This window comes from Mixophyes fleayi, chromosome 5 (genome assembly GCF_038048845.1).
Source record: "Mixophyes fleayi isolate aMixFle1 chromosome 5, aMixFle1.hap1, whole genome shotgun sequence".
NCBI classification, from domain to species: Eukaryota; Metazoa; Chordata; class Amphibia; order Anura; family Limnodynastidae; genus Mixophyes; species Mixophyes fleayi.
The window spans coordinates 279,272,686-279,296,361 of record NC_134406.1 but is presented as its reverse complement, the minus strand read 5'-3'; the positions used below and the strand labels follow the sequence as shown (position 1 = coordinate 279,296,361).

Sequence of the window (23,676 nt, the reverse complement as noted above, 5' to 3'; positions counted from 1 at the left end):
TATCTCTGCTGTCTCTGTTTCTCTGCTGTCTCTGTATCTCTGCTCCCTTCTGTCTCTATATCTCTGCATCTCTGCACCCTGCTGTCTCTGTATCTCTTCTCCCTGCAGTCTCTGTATCTCTGCTCCATGCTGTCTCTGCTCCCTGCTTTGTCTGTATCTCTGCTCCCTGCTGTCTCTGTATCACAACTTCAAGAACAATGTGGTATTTTTCCCTTGTATTAGATTATGACAGATGTGGTAGGAAACCCAGAGCAGGAAAGAAGAGCGGACTTCTATCAGGAGCCTTGGTCTCAGGAGGCCGTCAGTCGGTACTTTTATTGCAAGGTGAGTAGTGAGCGCTTGATATATTGACACAGAGAACAGAATTCAATCAAATATGTAGAAATAAAATTCCAGGAAATATTTAGTACATTCGGCAGAGACGACAAAGAAACCTCTGCAACAATCCTTATGGTACGTGCGCCCCCTCCACCCTGACCACAAGACCTAACCCTCATCCTACCCCAGTGTTGGCTAACCTGTGACACTCCAGTTGTTTGTGAAACTACAAGTCCCAGCATGCTTTGCCAATATACAGCAGCGTATTGCTGGAAGGGTATGCTGGGACTTGTAGTTTCACAACACCTGGAGTGTCACAGGTTAGCCAACACTGTCCTACCCCCTCTCCCCAGAATGTTGGCAAAATGTACGCTGCCAACTGTTGTTTGTATTTATGCATTTTGATTTACGTTACAAACTGAACTATATTTCTGGACAAAAACCTGTTAATATTTGTATACTTATGAAAAAGGTATCACCCGCACCAGGTGTTCACTTCCCCGAAATTTAATTTTCTATTCACTTTGTTTGGTATCACATAAAATTATAAACGGGTGGTACTCCCAGAACATATGTATTGAAATCCAGAGAAGAAAAGAATGTTCTAAATGGGGCAATCTGTGAACATTTGATAATATCTTTGATATCATTAAAACTTAATGCTTTATTAATACCATTAAAATAGATTCCCATTTGATACAGATGAAATTGTAGCAAAATATTAAAGACAATAGTAGTGAAGAATATAAAGAATGTTTATAAAAATCGGTGGAAATACCACCAGCCGCACTATGTGATATGTGTAATCAAATAAAATATTGTGATTGATAATACAGCTTTAATACGTTTCTTATTTATGAAAGACAATGATATACATATGTCAGGTCTAAGTGTGTTTTATTATAATAAATAACCATCTATATCTTATGGTGTAATATATATATTGATATACTGTAACCTTCACTTGTATAGCTTTCTTTAAATAATATTGGGGGCAAAAAATCATCTCCAACAAACATGGTTTCCAAGTTTACTGTTGTAATATCCTTCTAGTGTGTTTATGTTGTCCTGTGACACTCGATGTGTATCGTTTTACTCTCTAAACCTGTCTTATAGACCAACACAACGTCCCTCAGTTCTCTCTGACTTACACATCTATGTCATTCACCACCTCTGTGCTATTCTCCTGTATATAACCCACTTTTATCCCACTCATTGAAACTGCTCCTTATCAATGTTACCTGCATCTCTGACCTCATTGCAGGAGCGGCCCTCTCCTCTGGGAACTGTGTATCACACATGGTCAACATTCCCAGGTCTTCTTCTCTCGCTCTTTTTTCATTATGGTAATGATCATTTCCTCCTCTTTCCGCTGGATTCCATAGTATTTGTTTTTATAAACCACTTCTTCTATATATTGGTGTCCTCTGCTGCCCACCCTTCGCCTCCTATTCTTCTTCCATACCTAGACAAAACAAACAGATCTGCCACCTGAAAAAGTCACTTCTCTAGTATCCACCCAGTCTTCTAGGACCGATATCTCTTTGCTACCTTTATTTTGCTTTTCTGCCCACCTGCGTCACCTCCTTCTTTCTCTTTGAAAAACCACATTTTTCCACCTACTTCAAAAACAAAATCAACACAATTCCACAAGATATTTTCTCACTCCCCAATCCACCCTCAGAACGCTAATTTCGTAATCTCCCAAATTCTCCGCTTCCTCTTGCCACTGCATGCTCACCTCTAGCTAACTTTTCAACCGCTCTCTCGCCACTGGTTATTTCCATCCTGCTTTAAACTTGCGCTCATCTCACCAATCCTAAAAACACATCTTTCAACCCATCCTCTGGTCATCTACTGTGTCTCCTCCAACTACTTGAGCAACCTTCTAACATCCGCCTGTCTCACTCCATTCTCGAGTCTGTGCAGTCAGGCTTCCGTCCCCACTGAAACTGCTCTCAATAATCTACATAGCGCAAAGGCAAAATGTCACTTTTCCATACACATCCTCCTGGACCTCTCTGACACTGAGATCACCCTTTTCTACTACACATCCTTCACTATTTTGGCCTTCGTGGCACAGTTCTTTTTATCATTCAATTCCTACCTATCGAACCGCTCCTTTTGTATCTCTACCTCTGGCACATCCTCCCCTCCGCTCCCACTGTTGTGGTCACTCAAGGCTCTGTTCTTGACCCTCTGCTTTTCTCACTTTACACCTCTTCTCTTGGGGGACTAATTCACTCATTCAGCCTCCAGCTCTACCTCTCCTCTCCCGACCTTTCCCTTCCTGCACTATCTCTTTGCTATCTGCACATGAATGTCCCAAAACTACCTACAACACTTCCAAATCAGAGCTTATCATCTTCTCTCCTCCACCTCCCCTCAGATCTCCCTCAACCTTAATAACACCACAATTACCTCAGTCTCCGAAGCCCGCTGCCTTGGTGTCACATTTCTCTCCGTCCTCTAAATTATTCCTTTAGTGCATTCTCTTTCCCAGTCCTGTCACCTCCACCTTAGGAATAATGTCAGAATATGCACTTTTCATACCCAATAGGCTACCAAAACTCTTATCCATTCTCTCATCATCTCCCGCTTCGAATACTGCAACCTCTTCCAATCATACCCATTACCCATCTATTGCTACTTCAATCCATCTAAAATGTCACAGTAGCATTGATCCTCCTCTCTCGCCGCTACACATCTGTCTCATCACTCTAAAAATCCCTACACTAGAATCCAATTCAAATTACGCCCCTACAAAGCCCTCAACAACTTCTCCCCTATATACATTTCAGATCTTATCTGTAAATACTCTCCTTCACACACTCTTAGATCTACCTCTGATCTGCTCATTAATGGAATTCACTACTACTGGTACACCATCACACCTACCCTACACCCACCTGTATTACTCACACTGGTACACCCTCACACCTACCCTACTCCCACCTGTACTACTCACACTGGTACACCCTCACACCTACCCTACTCCCACCTGTACTACTCACACTGGTACAGTCTCACACCAACCCTACTCCCACCTATACTACTCACACTGGTACACACTCACACCTACCCTACTCCCTCCTATACTACTCACACTGGTACACCCTCACACCTACCCTACTCCCACCTATACTACTCACACTGGTACACCCTCACACCTACCCTACTCCCTCCTATACTACTCACACTGGTACACCCTCCCACCTACCCTACTCCCTCCTATACTACTCACAGTGGTACACCCTCACACCTACCCTACTCCCACCTATACTACTCACACTGGTACACCCTCACACCTACCCTACTCCCTCCTATACTACTCACACTGATACACCCTTATACCTACCCTACTCCCACCTATACTACTCACACTGGTACACCCTCATACCTACCCTACTCCTACCAGTAAACCCTCACACGTACCCTACTCCCACCTATACTACTCACACTGGTACACCCTCATACCTACCCTACTCCTACCGGTAAACCCTCACACCTACCCTACTCCCACCTATACTACTCACACTGGTACACCCTCACACCTACCCTACTCCCACCTATACTACTCACACTGGTACACCCTCACACCTACCCTACTCCCACCTATACTACTCACACTGGTACACCCTCACACCTACCCTACTCCCACCTATACTACTCACACTGGTACACCCTCACACCTACCCTACTCCCTCCTATACTACTCACACTGGTACACCCTCACACCTACCCTACTCCCACCTATACTACTCACACTGGTACAGCCTCACACCTACTCTACTGCCACCTACACTACTCACACTGGTACACCCTCACACCTACCCTACTCCCACCTGTACTACTCACACTGGTACACTCTCACACCTACCCTACTCCCACCTGTACTACTCACACTGGTACACCCTCACACCTACCCTACTTCCTCCTATACTACTCACACTGGTACACCCTCACACCTACCCTACTCCCACCTATACTACTCACACTGGTACAGCCTCACACCTACTCTACTGCCACCTACACTACTCACACTGCTACACCCTCACACCTACCCTACTCCCATCTATACTACTCACACTGGAACACCCTCACACCTACTCTACTGCCACCTACACTACTCACACTGGTACACCCTCACACCTACCCTACTCCCACCTGTACTACTCACAGTGATACACTCTCACACCTACCCTACTCCCACCTATACTACTCAAACTGGTACAGCCTCACACCTACTCTACTGCCACCTACACTACTCACACTGGTACACCCTCACACCTACCCTACTCCCACCTACACTACTCACACTGGTACACCCTCACACCTACCCTACTCCCACCTATAGTACTCACACTGGTACACCCTCACACTTACCCTACTGCCACCTATAGTACTCACACTGGTACACCCTCCCTACTCCCATCTATACTACTCATACTGGTACACCCTCACACCTACTCTACTCCCACCTACACTACTCACACTGATACACCCTCACACCTACCCTACTCCCACCTACACTACTCACACTGGTACAGCCTCACACCTACCCTACTCCCACCTGTACTACTCACACTGGTACAGTCTCACACCTACCCTACTCCCACCTATACTACTCACACTGGTACAGCCTCACACCTACTCTACTCCCACCTGTACTACTCACACTGGTACAGCCTCACACCTACCCTACTCCCACCTGTACTACTCACACTGGTACACACTCACACCTACCCTACTCCCTCCTATACTACTCACACTGGTACACCCTCACACCTACCCTATTCCCACCTATACTACTCACACTGGTACACTCTCACACCTACCCTACTCCCACCTATACTACTCACACTGGTACAGCCTCACACCTACTCTACTGCCACCTACACTACTCACACTGGTACACCCTCACACCTACCCTACTCCCATCTATACTACTCACACTGGTACACCCTCACACCTACTCTACTGCCACCTACACTACTCACACTGGTACACCCTCACACCTACCCTACTCCCACCTGTAATACTCACACTGGTACACTCTCACACCTACCCTACTCCCACCTATACTACTCACACTGGTACACCCTCACACCTACCCTACTCCCACCTGTACTACTCACACTGATACACCCTTATACCTACCCTACTCCCACCTATACTACTCACACTGGTACACCCTCATACCTACCCTACTCCTACCGGTAAACCCTCACACCTACCCTACTCACACCTACCCTACTCACACTGGTACACCCTCACACCTACCCTACTCACTTCTATACTACTCACACTGGTACACCCTCACACCTACCCTACTCCCACCTATACTACTCACACTGGTACACTCTCACACCTACCCTACTCCCACCTATACTACTCACACTGGTACACCCTCACACCTATCCTACTCCCTCCTATACTACTCACACTGGTACACCCTCACACCTACCCTACTCCCACCTATACTACTCACACTGGTACAGCCTCACACCTACTATACTGCCACCTACACTACTCACACTGGTACACCCTCACACCTACCCTACTCCCACCTGTACTACTCACACTGGTACACCCTCACACCTACCCTACTCCTATCTATACTACTCACACTGGTACACCCTCACACCTACCCTACTCCCACCTATACTACTCACACTGGTACACCCTCACACCTACTCTACTGCCACCTACACTACTCACACTGGTACACCCTCACACCTACCCTACTCCCACCTGTACTACTCACACTGATACACCCTTATACCTACCCTACTCCCACCTATACTACTCACACTGGTACACCCTCATACCTACCCTACTCCTACCGGTAAACCCTCACACCTACCCTACTCCCACCTATACTACTCACACTGGTACACCCTCACACCTACCCTACTCCCTTCTATACTTCTCACACTGGTACACCCTCACACCTACCCTACTCCCACCTATACTACTCACACTGGTACACCCTCACACCTACCCTACTCCCACCTATACTACTCACACTGGTACACCCTCACACCTACCCTACTCCCACCTATACTACTCACACTGGTACAGCCTCACACCTACCCTACTCCCACCTATACTACTCACACTGGTACACCCTCACACCTACCCTACTCCCACCTGTACTACTCGCACTGATACACCCTTATACCTACCCTACTCCCACCTATACTACTCACACTGGTACACCCTCATACCTACCCTACTCCTACCGGTAAACCCTCACGCCTACCCTACTCCCACCTATACTACTCACACTGGTACACCCTCACACCTACCCTACTCACTTCTATACTACTCACACTGGTACACCCTCACACCTACCCTACTCCCACCTATACTACTCACACTGGTACACCCTCACACCTATCCTACTCCCTCCTATACTACTCACACTGGTACACCCTCACACCTACCCTACTCCCACCTATACTACTCACACTGGTACAGCCTCACACCTACTATACTGCCACCTACACTACTCACACTGGTACACCCTCACACCTACCCTACTCCCACCTGTACTACTCACACTGGTACACCCTCACACCTACCCTACTCCTATCTATACTACTCACACTGGTACACCCTCACACCTACCCTACTCCCACCTATACTACTCACACTGGTACACCCTCACACCTACTCTACTGCCACCTACACTACTCACACTGGTACACCCTCACACCTACCCTACTCCCACCTGTACTACTCACACTGATACACCCTTATACCTACCCTACTCCCACCTATACTACTCACACTGGTACACCCTCATACCTACCCTACTCCTACCGGTAAACCCTCACACCTACCCTACTCCCACCTATACTACTCACACTGGTACACCCTCACACCTACCCTACTCCCTTCTATACTTCTCACACTGGTACACCCTTACACCTACCCTACTCCCACCTATACTACTCACACTGGTACACCCTCACACCTACCCTACTCCCACCTATACTACTCACACTGGTACACCCTCACACCTACCCTACTCCCACCTATACTACTCACACTGGTACAGCCTCACACCTACTATACTGCCACCTACACTACTCACACTGGTACACCCTCACACCTACCCTACTCCCACCTGTACTACTCACACTGGTACACTCTCACACCTACCCTACTCCCACCTATACTACTCACACTGGTACAGCCTCACACCTACTCTACTGCCACCTACACTTCTCACACTGGTACACCCTCACACCTACCCTACTCCCATCTATACTACTCACACTGGTACACCCTCACACCTACTCTACTGCCACCTACACTACTCACACTGGTACACCCTCACACCTACCCTACTCCCACCTGTACTACTCACACTGGTACACTCTCACACCTACCCTACTCCCACCTATACTACTCACACTGGTACACCCTCACACCTACCCTACTCCCACCTGTACTACTCACACTGATACACCCTTATACCTACCCTACTCCCACCTATACTACTCACACTGGTACACCCTCATACCTACCCTACTCCTACCGGTAAACCCTCACACCTACCCTACTCCCACCTATACTACTCACACTGGTACACCCTCACACCTACCCTACTCCCACCTATACTACTCACACTGGTACACCCTCACACCTACCCTACTCCCACCTATACTACTCACACTGGTACACCCTCACACCTACCCTACTCCCACCTATACTACTCACACTGGTACACCCTCACACCTACCCTACTCCCTCCTATACTACTCACACTGGTACACCCTCACACCTACACTACTCACACTGGTACAGCCTCACACCTACTCTACTGCCACCTACACTACTCACACTGGTACACCCTCACACCTACCCTACTCCCACCTGTACTACTCACACTGGTACACTCTCACACCTACCCTACTCCCACCTGTACTACTCACACTGGTACACCCTCACACCTACCCTACTTCCTCCTATACTACTCACACTGGTACACCCTCACACCTACCCTACTCCCACCTATACTACTCACACTGGTACAGCCTCACACCTACTCTACTGCCACCTACACTACTCACACTGCTACACCCTCACACCTACCCTACTCCCATCTATACTACTCACACTGGAACACCCTCACACCTACTCTACTGCCACCTACACTACTCACACTGGTACACCCTCACACCTACCCTACTCCCACCTGTACTACTCACAGTGATACACTCTCACACCTACCCTACTCCCACCTATACTACTCAAACTGGTACAGCCTCACACCTACTCTACTGCCACCTACACTACTCACACTGGTACACCCTCACACCTACCCTACTCCCACCTACACTACTCACACTGGTACACCCTCACACCTACCCTACTCCCACCTATAGTACTCACACTGGTACACCCTCACACTTACCCTACTGCCACCTATAGTACTCACACTGGTACACCCTCCCTACTCCCATCTATACTACTCATACTGGTACACCCTCACACCTACTCTACTCCCACCTACACTACTCACACTGATACACCCTCACACCTACCCTACTCCCACCTACACTACTCACACTGGTACAGCCTCACACCTACCCTACTCCCACCTGTACTACTCACACTGGTACAGTCTCACACCTACCCTACTCCCACCTATACTACTCACACTGGTACAGCCTCACACCTACCCTACTCCCACCTGTACTACTCACACTGGTACAGCCTCACACCTACCCTACTCCCACCTGTACTACTCACACTGGTACACACTCACACCTACCCTACTCCCTCCTATACTACTCACACTGGTACACCCTCACACCTACCCTATTCCCACCTATACTACTCACACTGGTACACTCTCACACCTACCCTACTCCCACCTATACTACTCACACTGGTACAGCCTCACACCTACTCTACTGCCACCTACACTACTCACACTGGTACACCCTCACACCTACCCTACTCCCATCTATACTACTCACACTGGTACACCCTCACACCTACCCTACTCCCACCTGTAATACTCACACTGGTACACTCTCACACCTACCCTACTCCCACCTATACTACTCACACTGGTACACCCTCACACCTACCCTACTCCCACCTGTACTACTCACACTGATACACCCTTATACCTACCCTACTCCCACCTATACTACTCACACTGGTACACCCTCATACCTACCCTACTCCTACCGGTAAACCCTCACACCTACCCTACTCACACCTACCCTACTCACACTGGTACACCCTCACACCTACCCTACTCACTTCTATACTACTCACACTGGTACACCCTCACACCTACCCTACTCCCACCTATACTACTCACACTGGTACACTCTCACACCTACCCTACTCCCACCTATACTACTCACACTGGTACACCCTCACACCTATCCTACTCCCTCCTATACTACTCACACTGGTACACCCTCACACCTACCCTACTCCCACCTATACTACTCACACTGGTACAGCCTCACACCTACTATACTGCCACCTACACTACTCACACTGGTACACCCTCACACCTACCCTACTCCCACCTGTACTACTCACACTGGTACACCCTCACACCTACCCTACTCCTATCTATACTACTCACACTGGTACACCCTCACACCTACCCTACTCCCACCTATACTACTCACACTGGTACACCCTCACACCTACTCTACTGCCACCTACACTACTCACACTGGTACACCCTCACACCTACCCTACTCCCACCTGTACTACTCACACTGATACACCCTTATACCTACCCTACTCCCACCTATACTACTCACACTGGTACACCCTCATACCTACCCTACTCCTACCGGTAAACCCTCACACCTACCCTACTCCCACCTATACTACTCACACTGGTACACCCTCACACCTACCCTACTCCCTTCTATACTTCTCACACTGGTACACCCTCACACCTACCCTACTCCCACCTATACTACTCACACTGGTACACCCTCACACCTACCCTACTCCCACCTATACTACTCACACTGGTACACCCTCACACCTACCCTACTCCCACCTATACTACTCACACTGGTACAGCCTCACACCTACCCTACTCCCACCTATACTACTCACACTGGTACACCCTCACACCTACCCTACTCCCACCTGTACTACTCACACTGATACACCCTTATACCTACCCTACTCCCACCTATACTACTCACACTGGTACACCCTCATACCTACCCTACTCCTACCGGTAAACCCTCACACCTACCCTACTCCCACCTATACTACTCACACTGGTACACCCTCACACCTACCCTACTCACTTCTATACTACTCACACTGGTACACCCTCACACCTACCCTACTCCCACCTATACTACTCACACTGGTACACCCTCACACCTATCCTACTCCCTCCTATACTACTCACACTGGTACACCCTCACACCTACCCTACTCCCACCTATACTACTCACACTGGTACAGCCTCACACCTACTATACTGCCACCTACACTACTCACACTGGTACACCCTCACACCTACCCTACTCCCACCTGTACTACTCACACTGGTACACCCTCACACCTACCCTACTCCTATCTATACTACTCACACTGGTACACCCTCACACCTACCCTACTCCCACCTATACTACTCACACTGGTACACCCTCACACCTACCCTACTCCCACCTATACTACTCACACTGGTACACCCTCACACCTACCCTACTCCCACCTATACTACTCACACTGGTACAGCCTCACACCTACCCTACTCCCACCTATACTACTCACACTGGTACACCCTCACACCTACCCTACTCCCACCTGTACTACTCACACTGATACACCCTTATACCTACCCTACTCCCACCTATACTACTCACACTGGTACACCCTCATACCTACCCTACTCCTACCGGTAAACCCTCACACCTACCCTACTCCCACCTATACTACTCACACTGGTACACCCTCACACCTACCCTACTCACTTCTATACTACTCACACTGGTACACCCTCACACCTACCCTACTCCCACCTATACTACTCACACTGGTACACCCTCACACCTATCCTACTCCCTCCTATACTACTCACACTGGTACACCCTCACACCTACCCTACTCCCACCTATACTACTCACACTGGTACAGCCTCACACCTACTATACTGCCACCTACACTACTCACACTGGTACACCCTCACACCTACCCTACTCCCACCTGTACTACTCACACTGGTACACCCTCACACCTACCCTACTCCTATCTATACTACTCACACTGGTACACCCTCACACCTACCCTACTCCCACCTATACTACTCACACTGGTACACCCTCACACCTACTCTACTGCCACCTACACTACTCACACTGGTACACCCTCACACCTACCCTACTCCCACCTGTACTACTCACACTGATACACCCTTATACCTACCCTACTCCCACCTATACTACTCACACTGGTACACCCTCATACCTACCCTACTCCTACCGGTAAACCCTCACACCTACCCTACTCCCACCTATACTACTCACACTGGTACACCATCACACCTACCCTACTCCCTTCTATACTTCTCACACTGGTACACCCTTACACCTACCCTACTCCCACCTATACTACTCACACTGGTACACCCTCACACCTACCCTACTCCCACCTATACTACTCACACTGGTACACCCTCACACCTACCCTACTCCCACCTATACTACTCACACTGGTACAGCCTCACACCTACTATACTGCCACCTACACTACTCACACTGGTACACCCTCACACCTACCCTACTCCCACCTGTACTACTCACACTGGTACACTCTCACACCTACCCTACTCCCACCTATACTACTCACACTGGTACAGCCTCACACCTACTCTACTGCCACCTACACTTCTCACACTGGTACACCCTCACACCTACCCTACTCCCATCTATACTACTCACACTGGTACACCCTCACACCTACTCTACTGCCACCTACACTACTCACACTGGTACACCCTCACACCTACCCTACTCCCACCTGTACTACTCACACTGGTACACTCTCACACCTACCCTACTCCCACCTATACTACTCACACTGGTACACCCTCACACCTACCCTACTCCCACCTGTACTACTCACACTGATACACCCTTATACCTACCCTACTCCCACCTATACTACTCACACTGGTACACCCTCATACCTACCCTACTCCCTTCTATACTTCTCACACTGGTACACCCTTACACCTACCCTACTCCCACCTATACTACTCACACTGGTACACCCTCACACCTACCCTACTCCCACCTATACTACTCACACTGGTACACCCTCACACCTACCCTAGTCCCACCTATACTACTCACACTGGTACAGCCTCACACCTACTATACTGCCACCTACACTACTCACACTGGTACACCCTCACACCTACCCTACTCCCACCTGTACTACTCACACTGGTACACTCTCACACCTACCCTACTCCCACCTATACTACTCACACTGGTACAGCCTCACACCTACTCTACTGCCACCTACACTTCTCACACTGGTACACCCTCACACCTACCCTACTCCCATCTATACTACTCACACTGGTACACCCTCACACCTACTCTACTGCCACCTACACTACTCACACTGGTACACCCTCACACCTACCCTACTCCCACCTGTACTACTCACACTGATACACCCTTATACCTACCCTACTCCCACCTATACTACTCACACTGGTACACCCTCATACCTACCCTACTCCTACCGGTAAACCCTTACACCTACCCTACTCCCACCTATACTACTCACACTGGTACACCCTCACACCTACCCTACTCCCTTCTATACTACTCACACTGGTACACCCTCACACCTACCCTACTCCCACCTATACTGCTCACATTGGTACACCCTCACACCTACCCTACTCCCACCTATACTACTCACACTGGTACACCCTCACACCTACCCTACTCCCACCTATACTACTCACTCTGGTACACCCTCACACCTACCCTACTCCCACCTATACTACTCACTCTGGTACACCCTCACACCTACCCTACTCCCACCTATACTACTCAAACTGGTACACCCTCATACCTACCCTACTCCCACCGGTACACCCTCACACCTACCCCACTCCCACCTATACTACTCACACTGGTACACCCTCACACCTACCCTACTCCCTCCTATACTACTCACACTGGTACACCCTCACACCTACCCTACTCCCTCCTATACTACTCACACTGGTACACCCTCACACCTACCCTACTCCCACCTATACTACTCACACTGGTACACCCTCACACCTACCCTACTCCCTCCTATACTACTCACACTGGTACACCCTCACACCTACCCTACTCCCTCCTACACTACTCACACTGGTACACCCTCACACCTACCCTACTCCCTCCTATACTACTCACACTGGTACATCCTCACACCTACCCTACTCCCACCTATACTATATATATTTCTCCACTGAGCTTTACCTCTGGGAGTCAGAGAGGGACAGAGATACCAGGGCAGCACAGTGGCCTAGTGGTTAGCACTTCTGCCTCACAGCACTGGGGTCATGAGTTCGATTCCCGACCATGGCCTTATCTGTGTGGAGTTTGTATGTTCTCCGTGGGTTTGCGTGGGTTTCCTCAGAGTGCTCCGGTTTCCTCCCACACTCCAAAAACTTACTGGTAGGTTAATTGGCTGCTATCAAAATTGACCCTAGTCTCTCCCTCTCCCTCTCCGTGTGTGTGTTTGTGTGTGTGTGTGTCTATATTAGGGAACTTAGACTGTAAGCTCCAATGGGGCAGGGACTGATGTGAATGAGTTCTCTGTACAGCGCTGCGGAATTAGTGCCACTATATAAATAAATGGTGATGATGATGATACCAAGGAACTGGGCACATCACTTAATTAGCATCCAGTTATTATAATTATCAATATCACAATTAGACACTAAAATAATATATTGTGCTGACGTGCTCGTGTTCTGCTTAAGACTACTATTAAAATGACGAGCACATTAGAATTTATTGTTCCTTGTAAAGGAGAAGGATGTTGTAGGTGACTGTTGACGTTTTGTGCTGCACTATTGACTTTCTGCAAGATCCACTTCTGGATCATATTTACTGAGAAGAGTCTAGAAATAGCTTCCTGACCGCTACATGATAAAGGTTATTCCCCCTCTTATGCTGAGGACAGGAAATTACTAGTATAAAGCCGAAACATTCCCTAAATCTTTTCTTTTATCCACTTGTTGTCCCAAACAAGAACTTGTCCTCAGTTCTCTGGGGGATACTTGGGGACTGGACTGAAGGAAATCCAGGGGCTTCTCTGTGATGATTGTGAAAACCATTTCACCAGCTAGTTCTCCAGTTTATTTTCTGACCTTTATAGTAAATATATCATTATGTGGTACTCCATCCACAACTCCTTTTCAAACCACTTCATCCCAGTAACGTACACTCTTCCAATTTATCATAATGCCAACATTTTTGTATAATCTGGTGCATTTGTGCAAAAAAAACAATTAATGGTAGATAATGTTAAAGAAAAACTGAGCAACCTTCTCTACTTGTATTGCAGATCCAGCAGAGACGACAAGAGCTGGAGCAATCTCTGGGGGTCCGAAACACGTAATTTCCAGAGCCCCTTTGTCACATACAGTGTTACTGTCCTCTGCTGACGTGTGGCCCCTGGCCTCTTCATGGCATATACACAGGACGCGAACACGTGGTCTCTCATGCTCCGGAGGACTCTACTCTTGTCCCTGTGACCACCTTGACCTGTCCACTCTAACACGCCCCAAACTAGTGAAAGTGCCAATTAACACTATGGAATTGTTTGATAAATGTCTGGGATGTAACTGAGGACCACCTGTGGTGTATGGACCAAGTCTATAAGGAAGAATGAGGGGTGCAGGGGATTCAGAAAGTGCCAATATTGTCCCTCACATCAGTGTTATTTTATACAGTGACCATTTACATTTCTGGCCCATAGAGCTTACAATCCAATGTACCTAGGTCTCTGCTATATTGTTCTTATGTAGGTTAATATTTAGCAAGAAAAATATTTAATTTATCATTTGTTCTGCAGTGCCATGAAAATATACAATCTCTTCTTTAAAAAGCCACAAAACCCAAACTACTACTACATAATGTCTTATGAGACAATAACTGCTAATATCATTCACAATGTCTGTGTACACGGGGGGGTGTGTGTGTGTGTACACGGGGGTGTGTGTACACGGGGGTGTGTGTGTGTGTATACGGGTGTGTGTGTACACAGAGGGGTGTGTGTGTACACAGAGGGGTGTGTGTACACAGGGGTGTGTGTGTACACAGGGGTGTGTGTGTACACAGGGGTGTGTGTGTACACAGGAGGGTGTGTGTACACAGAGGGGTGTGTGTACACAGGGGTGTGTGTGTTTGTACACACATTAGACGTCCATCACTAATCCCAGCTAAGGACACTGCGGGCAGCCTGAGAATTGGTTGATAACAGAGAAACGGTATCTTGCACACATATGTATAGTAAATGTCTGTCAAGGTATGAAAACCTTTACATATCTTAATATTATCAGTAGCTCTTTTTATGTAAGGCAGCTTGTGTTTTGTGGTCCTTTAATATGCAGCCATAAAATCATTCTCAACCACAAAGATCCAACATATTGGTGAATTCCAAGCCAGTGCTCCCTACAAGGTGAGCAACACACCACTGCTCCCTACGAGGTACCGCCCCCATATGGGCGAACTACATGTCAATGCCCCCTTCAAGGTACTGCCCCCCCTGTGGGTGTTACATGTCACTGCTCCCTACGAGGTACCGCCCCCCTGTGGGTGTTACATGTCACTGCTCCCTACGAGGTACCGCCCCCCTGTGGGTTTTACATGTCACTGCTCCCTACGAGGTACCGCCCCCCTGTGGGTTTTACATGTCACTGCTCCCTAAGAGGTACCGCCCCCATGGAGGTGAATTACATGTCACTGCTCCCTACAAAGTACCGCCCCCGTGGGTGTTACATATAAGCTACCGCACCCCCTGTGGGTGAATTACATGTCAATGATCCATACAAGGTACTGCCGATGTGGGTGAATTACATGTCACTGCTCCCTACAAAGTACCGCCCCCTTGTGGGTGTTACACGTCACTGCTCCCTACAAAGCACAGCCACCCCCGGGTGTTACATGTCACTGCTCCCTAAGAAGTACCGTCCCCCTGTGGGTGTTACATGTCACTGCTCCCTACAAGATACCACCCCCTGTGGGTGAATTACATATAAAAGGATTATTTCCATTAGGAATGACCCCTGATGTGTCAGCAGGCTGTTTGGTTAGCGCAGGGTGTGTCAGTTGGGTTCTTATTACTGGGTGGGTTGATGTAACTGTGTGTAGCACTGTATATTACTGTTGTAGCTGCTATATGTGTAGTCACAATATGACATAGAAATAAATGTACTTTCTACCTATGTGACGGCTCACAGTATATGGAAACACTATATAAGACATAAGTTCAATCCCCTAAAGCTATACATTTTGCAAGTGATATAATAACTGAGCGGTGTAAGAGGCTGGAGATGTGGTACTATGCAGTGTGTAGATAATGTAATAACTGAGCGGTGTAAGAGGCTGGAGATGTGGTACTATGCAGTGTGTAGATAATGTAATAACTGAGTGGTGTAAGAGGCTGGAGATGTGGTACTATGCAGTGTGTAGATAATGATGTAATAACTGAGCGTGTAAGAGGCTGGAGATGTGGTACTATGCAGTGTGTAGATAATGTAATAACTGAGTGGTGTAAGAGGCTGGAGATGTGGTACTATGCAGTGTGTAGATAATAATGTAATAACTGAGTGGTGTAAGAGGCTGGAGATGTGGTACTATGCAGTGTGTAGATAATGTAATAACTGAGCGTGTAAGAGGCTGGAGATGTGGTACTATGCAGTGTGTAGATAATGTAATAACTGAGTGGTGTAAGAGGCTGGAGATGTGGTACTATGCAGTGTGTAGATAATAATGTAATAACTGAGTGGTGTAAGAGGCTGGAGATGTGGTACTATGCAGTGTGTAGATAATGTAATAACTGAGCGTGTAAGAGGCAGGAGATGTGGTACTATGCAGTGTGTAGATAATGATGTAATAACTGAGCGTGTAAGAGGCAGGAGATGTGGTACTATGCAGTGTGTAGATAATGATATAATAACTGAGTGGTGTGAGAGGCTGGAGATGTGGTACTATGCAGTGTGTAGATAATAATGTAATAACTGAGAGTGTAAGAGGCTGGAGATGTGGTACTATGCAGTGTGTAGATAATGATATAATAACTGAGTGGTGTAAGAGGCAGGAGATGTGGTACTATGCAGTGTGTAGATAATGATGTAATAACAGCGTGTAAGAGGCTGGAGATGTGGTACTATGCAGTGTGTAGATAATAATGTAATAACTGAGAGTGTAAGAGGCTGGAGATGTGGTACTATGCAGTGTGTAGATAATGATGTAATAACTGAGTGGTGTGAGAGGCTGGAGATGTGGTACTATGCAGTGTGTAGATAATGATGTTATAACTGAGCGTGTAAGAGGCTGGAGATGTGGTACTATACAGTGTGTAGATAATGATGTAATAACTGAGCGTGTAAGTGGCTGGAGATGTGGTACTATACAGTGTGTAGATAATGATGTAATAACTGAGCATGTAAAGGCTGGAAATGTGGTACTATACAGTGTGTAGATAATGATGTAATAACTGAGTGGTGTAAGAGGCTGGAGATGTGGTACTATGCAGTGTGTAGATAATAATGTAATAACTGAGAGTGTAAGAGGCTGGAGATGTGGTACTATGCAGTGTGTAGATAATGATATAATAACTGAGAGTGTAAGAGGCAGGAGATGTGGTACTATGCAGTGTGTAGATAATGATGTAATAACTGAGTGGTGTGAGAGGCTGGAGATGTGGTACTATGCAGTGTGTAGATAATGATGTAATAACTGAGCATGTAAAGGCTGGAGATGTGGTACTATACAGTGTGTAGATAATGATGTAATAACTGAGTGGTGTAAGAGGCTGGAGATGTGGTACTATGCAGTGTGTAGATAATAATGTAATAACTGAGTGGTGTAAGAGGCTGGAGATGTGGTACTATGCAGTGTGTAGATAATGATGTAATAACTGAGAGTGTAAGAGGCTGGAGATGTGGTACTATGCAGTGTGTAGATAATGATATAATAACTGAGAGTGTAATAGGCAGGAGATGTGGTACTATGCAGTGTGTAGATAATGATGTAATAACTGAGCATGTAAAGGCTGGAGATGTGGTACTATGCAGTGTGTAGATAATGATGTAATAACTGAGTGGTGTAAGAGGCTGGAGATGTGGTACTATGCAGTGTGTAGATAATGATGTAATAACTGAGCATGTAAGAGGCAGGAGATGTGGTACTATGCAGTGTGTAGATAATGATGTAATAACTGAGTGTGTAAGAGGCTGGAGATGTGGTACTATGCAGTGTGTAGATAATAATGTAATAACTGAGAGTGTAAGAGGCTGGAGATGTGGTACTATGCAGTGTGTAGATAATGATATAATAACTGAGAGTGTAAGAGGCTGGAGATGTGGTACTATGCAGTGTGTAGATAATGATGTAACAACTGAGTAGTGTAAGAGGCAGGAGATGTGGTACTATGCAGTGTGTAGATAATGATGTAATAACAGCGTGTAAGAGGCTGGAGATGTGGTACTATGCAGTGTGTAGATAATGATGTAATAACTGAGCGTGTAAGAGGCTGGAGATGTGGTACTATACAGTGTGTAGATAATGATGTAATAACTGAGCATGTAAAGGCTGGAGATGTGGTACTATGCAGTGTGTAGATAATGATGTAATAACTGAGCGTGTAAGAGGCTGGAGATGTGGTACTATGCAGTGTGTAGATAATGATGTAATAACTGAGCGTGTAAGAGGCTGGAGATGTGGTACTATGCAGTGTGTAGATAATGATGTAACAACTGAGCGTGTAAGCGCTGGAGATGTGGTACTATAGTGTGTAGATAATGATGTAATAACTGAGCGTGTAAGAGGCTGGAGATGTGGTACTATACAGTGTGTAGATAATGATGTAATAACTGAGCGTGTAAGAGGCTGGAGATGTGGTACTATGCAGTGTGTAGATAATGATGTAATAACTGAGCATGTAAAGGCTGGAGATGTGGTACTATGCAGTGTGTAGATAATGATGTAATAACTGAGCATGTAAAGGCTGGAGATGTGGTACTATGCAGTGTGTAGATAATGATGTAATAACTGAGTGGTGTAAGAGGCTGGAGATGTGGTACTATGCAGTGTAGATAAAGAGAGCAGCCAACAATCCATCGTATTCATGGAGAAGAGGAATCAGAGAACTGGAACTTACAAGGCCTGATGTCTGAGAATTGTGAGAACAAATATAGAAACTAAGATCAGGTTGCAACTCGTTCTTTTTTTTATCTTAAAGGATTTTTATACTTATGTTAAATCCATTTCTCTGGTTCCAGTGGGAGGGCACTTAGAATTGTTTTTCAATTCAATGAATTCAAACTAACGGAAGCTCCTCCCTACTCAGCCAATTTAATCTTCAGTTTTTACTTACCATAGGATAGAGCATAGAGAACCAAACAAACAATAACATTCTAAATCAAACATGCTCACCATTAACACAGTGTAAAAAGGTTTAGGAACGCAGTATCCCTCAAATGGAATTAGAGAAATGGATTCAACGATTTTTTCTTCCACTTTAGAACATCCAAGAGGCAGCAGTGTCCCCAAAGGGTCCCTCAAACACAGCTGTGTACAAAACGTTACACACAAAGTTAGCTTCTTTGGACAAATACACTGAAATGGTAGTTTTGTAAAAAAAAATGGACGGAGAACCATTTTGCAGCTCAACAAAACTGTTCGGCCAAAGCTCCATGGCATGCTGCCCAGAAAGGGCTTACCAATTTGGTAAAATGAGCTGTGACGTTCTCAAGAACCGGTCTTCCTGCGGAAACATAATTCTGTTGAATCACAGCCTTAATCCATCTGATAACGGTTTGTAACTGGCCAGCCTCTCCTTTGCATGCTATAAAGAACCAGAAGGCTATGGACTCAAGGATGACGTTCTATCTACATAAATCCTCAAGGCTCTGACCAGATCGAACAAGTGGAGAGTCTTCAACACCAGAAGCCAAATCCTGTTCTAGGGCAGATCTCTTGGTTAAGACAAAACTTAGATAGTACATTGGGCTGGAATTAAGGTTTGGTGCACAAGACAACTCTGTCATTGTGAAAAACCAGGAATGGAGAGCTGCAGGATAGGGCAGACAATTAGGACACCATTCTCGACAATTACATAGCCAGTAAGAAGTAAGAATGACACTTTTCAAGAACCGAATTAGTAATCAATGGCTTCTAAAGGTTCAAATGGTGATCGTTGTAAGGTCAGGAGGACCAAGTTTAGATCCCACAGAGCTACCGGTGGAACATAAGACGTTTGGACATGTAGAACCCCCTATAAAACAGTCTGTTTTTCTAGTTGGCTATTATTCCACAGATTCGGAGATTCACAAAACCTGGACTTTTCAGAAAAGCCAATCTCTATCCACAGTCCATCCATCCATCTTGTAAGAAAGACAAGAGTAGCGCCACGTTAAAGGAATAAGTGTGTACTCATTTACACTCACACCAGGTTATGTTGGCTTTCTGGTGTTGATAATGGACTGAATAATATTATTAGATAGACCTTTAGGATTAAGAATCATGGCTTTAACAGCCACGCCGTTAAAGCCAGCCAAGCTAAGCATTGGTAAGAGGGACCCACCTCCACAGTGGTTCTGCAGCCATGATTTAAATGTTGGTGTACTGCGATCTTCTAGTCGAGTCTGGTGCTACCTGGATTACTGGAGTACCCTCTCGATCTTTTTTACTACCTGAGAAAGCATGGTTATGCTGGGGATACATTACCCAAAATTTCCCCCAGACCATCATGGCGTCCACTAAGAATACATTTGGATACCTGGTTCTTGCACATTGATCCACCTGATGGTTTACCAAGAGGCCACCATCACCATTTATTTATATAGCGCCATCAAATCCACAGCGCTGTACAGAGAACTCACTTCAGTCCCTGCCCCATTGGAATTTACAGTCTAAATTCCCTAACACAGGCACACAGACAGACTAGGGTCAATTTTATAGCAGCCCATTAACCTCAGTATGTTTTTGAAGTGTGGGAGGAAACCCACGCAAACACGGGGCAAACATGCAAACTCAACAGAGATAAGACCATGGTCGTGAATCAAACTCATGACCCCAGTGACTGCAAAGAACTTTGTTGACAAAAGACGATTGGGCCATGACCACCTAATCAGAATTTCACTCTGGAAAGTCAGAAAGTATAAATTGCACCACTTCAGAAGAAGATACCATTTACCCCATAAACTTCATGCAATGGAGAGCCGATACCTGTTTTAGTGTGAAATATCTTGCGTTGGGCTGGGACAAGATTGGACTTTATCATCCAGCATTTCCACTGTTAACCCTCTTTGAAGAGGGCTGCTACGAACACCATAATTATGGTTAATACCCATGGTGCTGTAGCCAGACCAGAAGGGCAGTGCTCTGAATTGTAAGGGGAGATCTACTCCAAACCTGAGGAAGTTGTGATGTTTCTCCCAGATTGGGACGTGGAATTATTCACCTTTTATGACCATGAAGGTAAGAAATTCATCTTGCTCCATGTCACTGATGACAGATCTTAAAAACTTCATCTTGAACCTGTCCACCTGCAAATGACCGATTAGGAATTTCAGATTCAAGATTGTCCAAAAAGTCAAATCAGGTTTCTGTACTATAAAAAGGGTTTGAGTAATAACCCAAACCCAAATAACTGTTTTGCTGTTTTGGGACTGAGACAATCACTCCCGACGACAACAGGGACTGGATGGTGCCCTGAAAGGCCAACCTCTTTGATCCGTCCCTTAGAAGGGCTGTGGAGAAAGGTCTGGGTGAAGGCCCCAATATATAACCTCTTTCTATGATGCCTCTGACCCATATGGCCAAAGAACACCTGAAACAGCAAAAGGCCGTCTCCCACGACAGGACTCTGCCTAGTGGGGAAGAAGCCTGCGGTGCAGTATGCTTTCAGCAGGCTTGGGTGCTGGATGTTTGCCTGACCAAACCTGCTTGCCCCTTTAGGAAGTTCACATCTGCCTCTCAGTATCTAAGCCAAAGTATTCATTGAGCTGCAACCACCAAGGGCGAGATTCTGGACAGAATAAAACCTGCATTGAGGTCACCCAAATACTCTGGCACTTCCCTCACTTGGTCCACCAAGGGCAACAATTCTAAACTTGGGATATTAGATTATCTGCTCAGCCCACTTCTCTAACATTTTCTGTACTTGTGCTGCTGCTAAAATTAGTCTAAGAATGGACCCACAGCAACAAAATCAGACTTCAAAATCACCTCCCATTTCCTATCCATGCTGTCCTTCAAGGAAACCGTATTTGTAATCGGAAATTTGGTATATTTTGCATGTATAAAATAACTATTAAAAATGTATTAAATAAAAATACAAATGTACTTTAAATGTGCGCTGCACAATACCCGGCCACAGCATTGAAGGATTAAATGGGTGTGGGAGCTGCGTGGACTGTAAAATTGTATTTCAAATGGTTTTATTTAAAAAATGAACATATCTAACGTGTGGGCGCTGCACAGAGCTGAAGTGATTAACTCCCAGGGCCGTGCACCCGGAGTAGAAATGTATTTAATAAAACAAAATGAGTTCCTACCTCTCCCTGGTGGTCCAGTGGGATCTGGGACTGCTCCAGTCTGTTGCTGTCACAGCACCGGTCCCTGTCCATGGAGACAGGAGTGCTGTGGTGCCCCAATCCCTGGTAGTTCAGTGGGGGGGCTGCGGGAGCAACCCCTGGATGAAGTAAGAGCCAGGGGCTCGATGAATGTGAACCACACCGGCAGTTGCAGCTCAATCATGTCCGGAAGGGACTTGCAGTAGCGCCTCCTGGATTTAAATGAATTCAGGAGAGGGGGGGCAGGTTGGGGAACCCAGCATGCTGACAAGCATACTGGAAGTCTAAGAGCTCCAGAAACGCAGCCTGGTGACTGCTGCCCCGGGTTCTGGCTGGCTACTACCTGGAGCCAGTTACAGCTACAGGGGAAAGCCAGACCCTGGGCCAAGGTCCCTGGTGTTAGGAACTCCCAAGCCAGTACAGTGAAACTCGGGGTCTACTCTGAAGGCCCAGTGTTCGCTGGAGCCCCTAGTGGTGGGGACAGACTTGGCTGCGGGCCGACCGAGGGTCGAGTA

At 46.7% G+C, this 23,676-nt stretch overlaps 1 protein-coding gene and 1 long non-coding RNA gene across 6 annotated transcripts in view; one reads left to right on the top strand and one right to left on the bottom strand.

The window, feature by feature from the left end:
* Positions 1-16,804, top strand: part of SMARCD3 (SWI/SNF related BAF chromatin remodeling complex subunit D3) — an 88,327-nt gene extending 71,523 nt beyond the window's left edge. For all 5 annotated transcript variants that reach the window (XM_075214337.1, XM_075214336.1, XM_075214333.1 and 2 more), the window contains exons 12-13: positions 223-324; positions 14,923-16,804. In XM_075214337.1, coding sequence (XP_075070438.1) covers positions 223-324; positions 14,923-14,976 — 156 coding nt within the window. In that variant the 3' untranslated portion in view covers positions 14,977-16,804. The remainder of the gene's footprint in view (positions 1-222; positions 325-14,922) is intronic.
* The window catches only part of LOC142159436 (uncharacterized), a 52,160-nt gene extending 28,840 nt beyond the window's left edge, over positions 1-23,320 (bottom strand). Inside the window, exon 1 of the long non-coding RNA XR_012692957.1 lies at positions 23,144-23,320. This is a non-coding gene — a long non-coding RNA (uncharacterized LOC142159436). The remainder of the gene's footprint in view (positions 1-23,143) is intronic.
* Between the last annotated feature and the right edge of the window lie 356 nt (positions 23,321-23,676).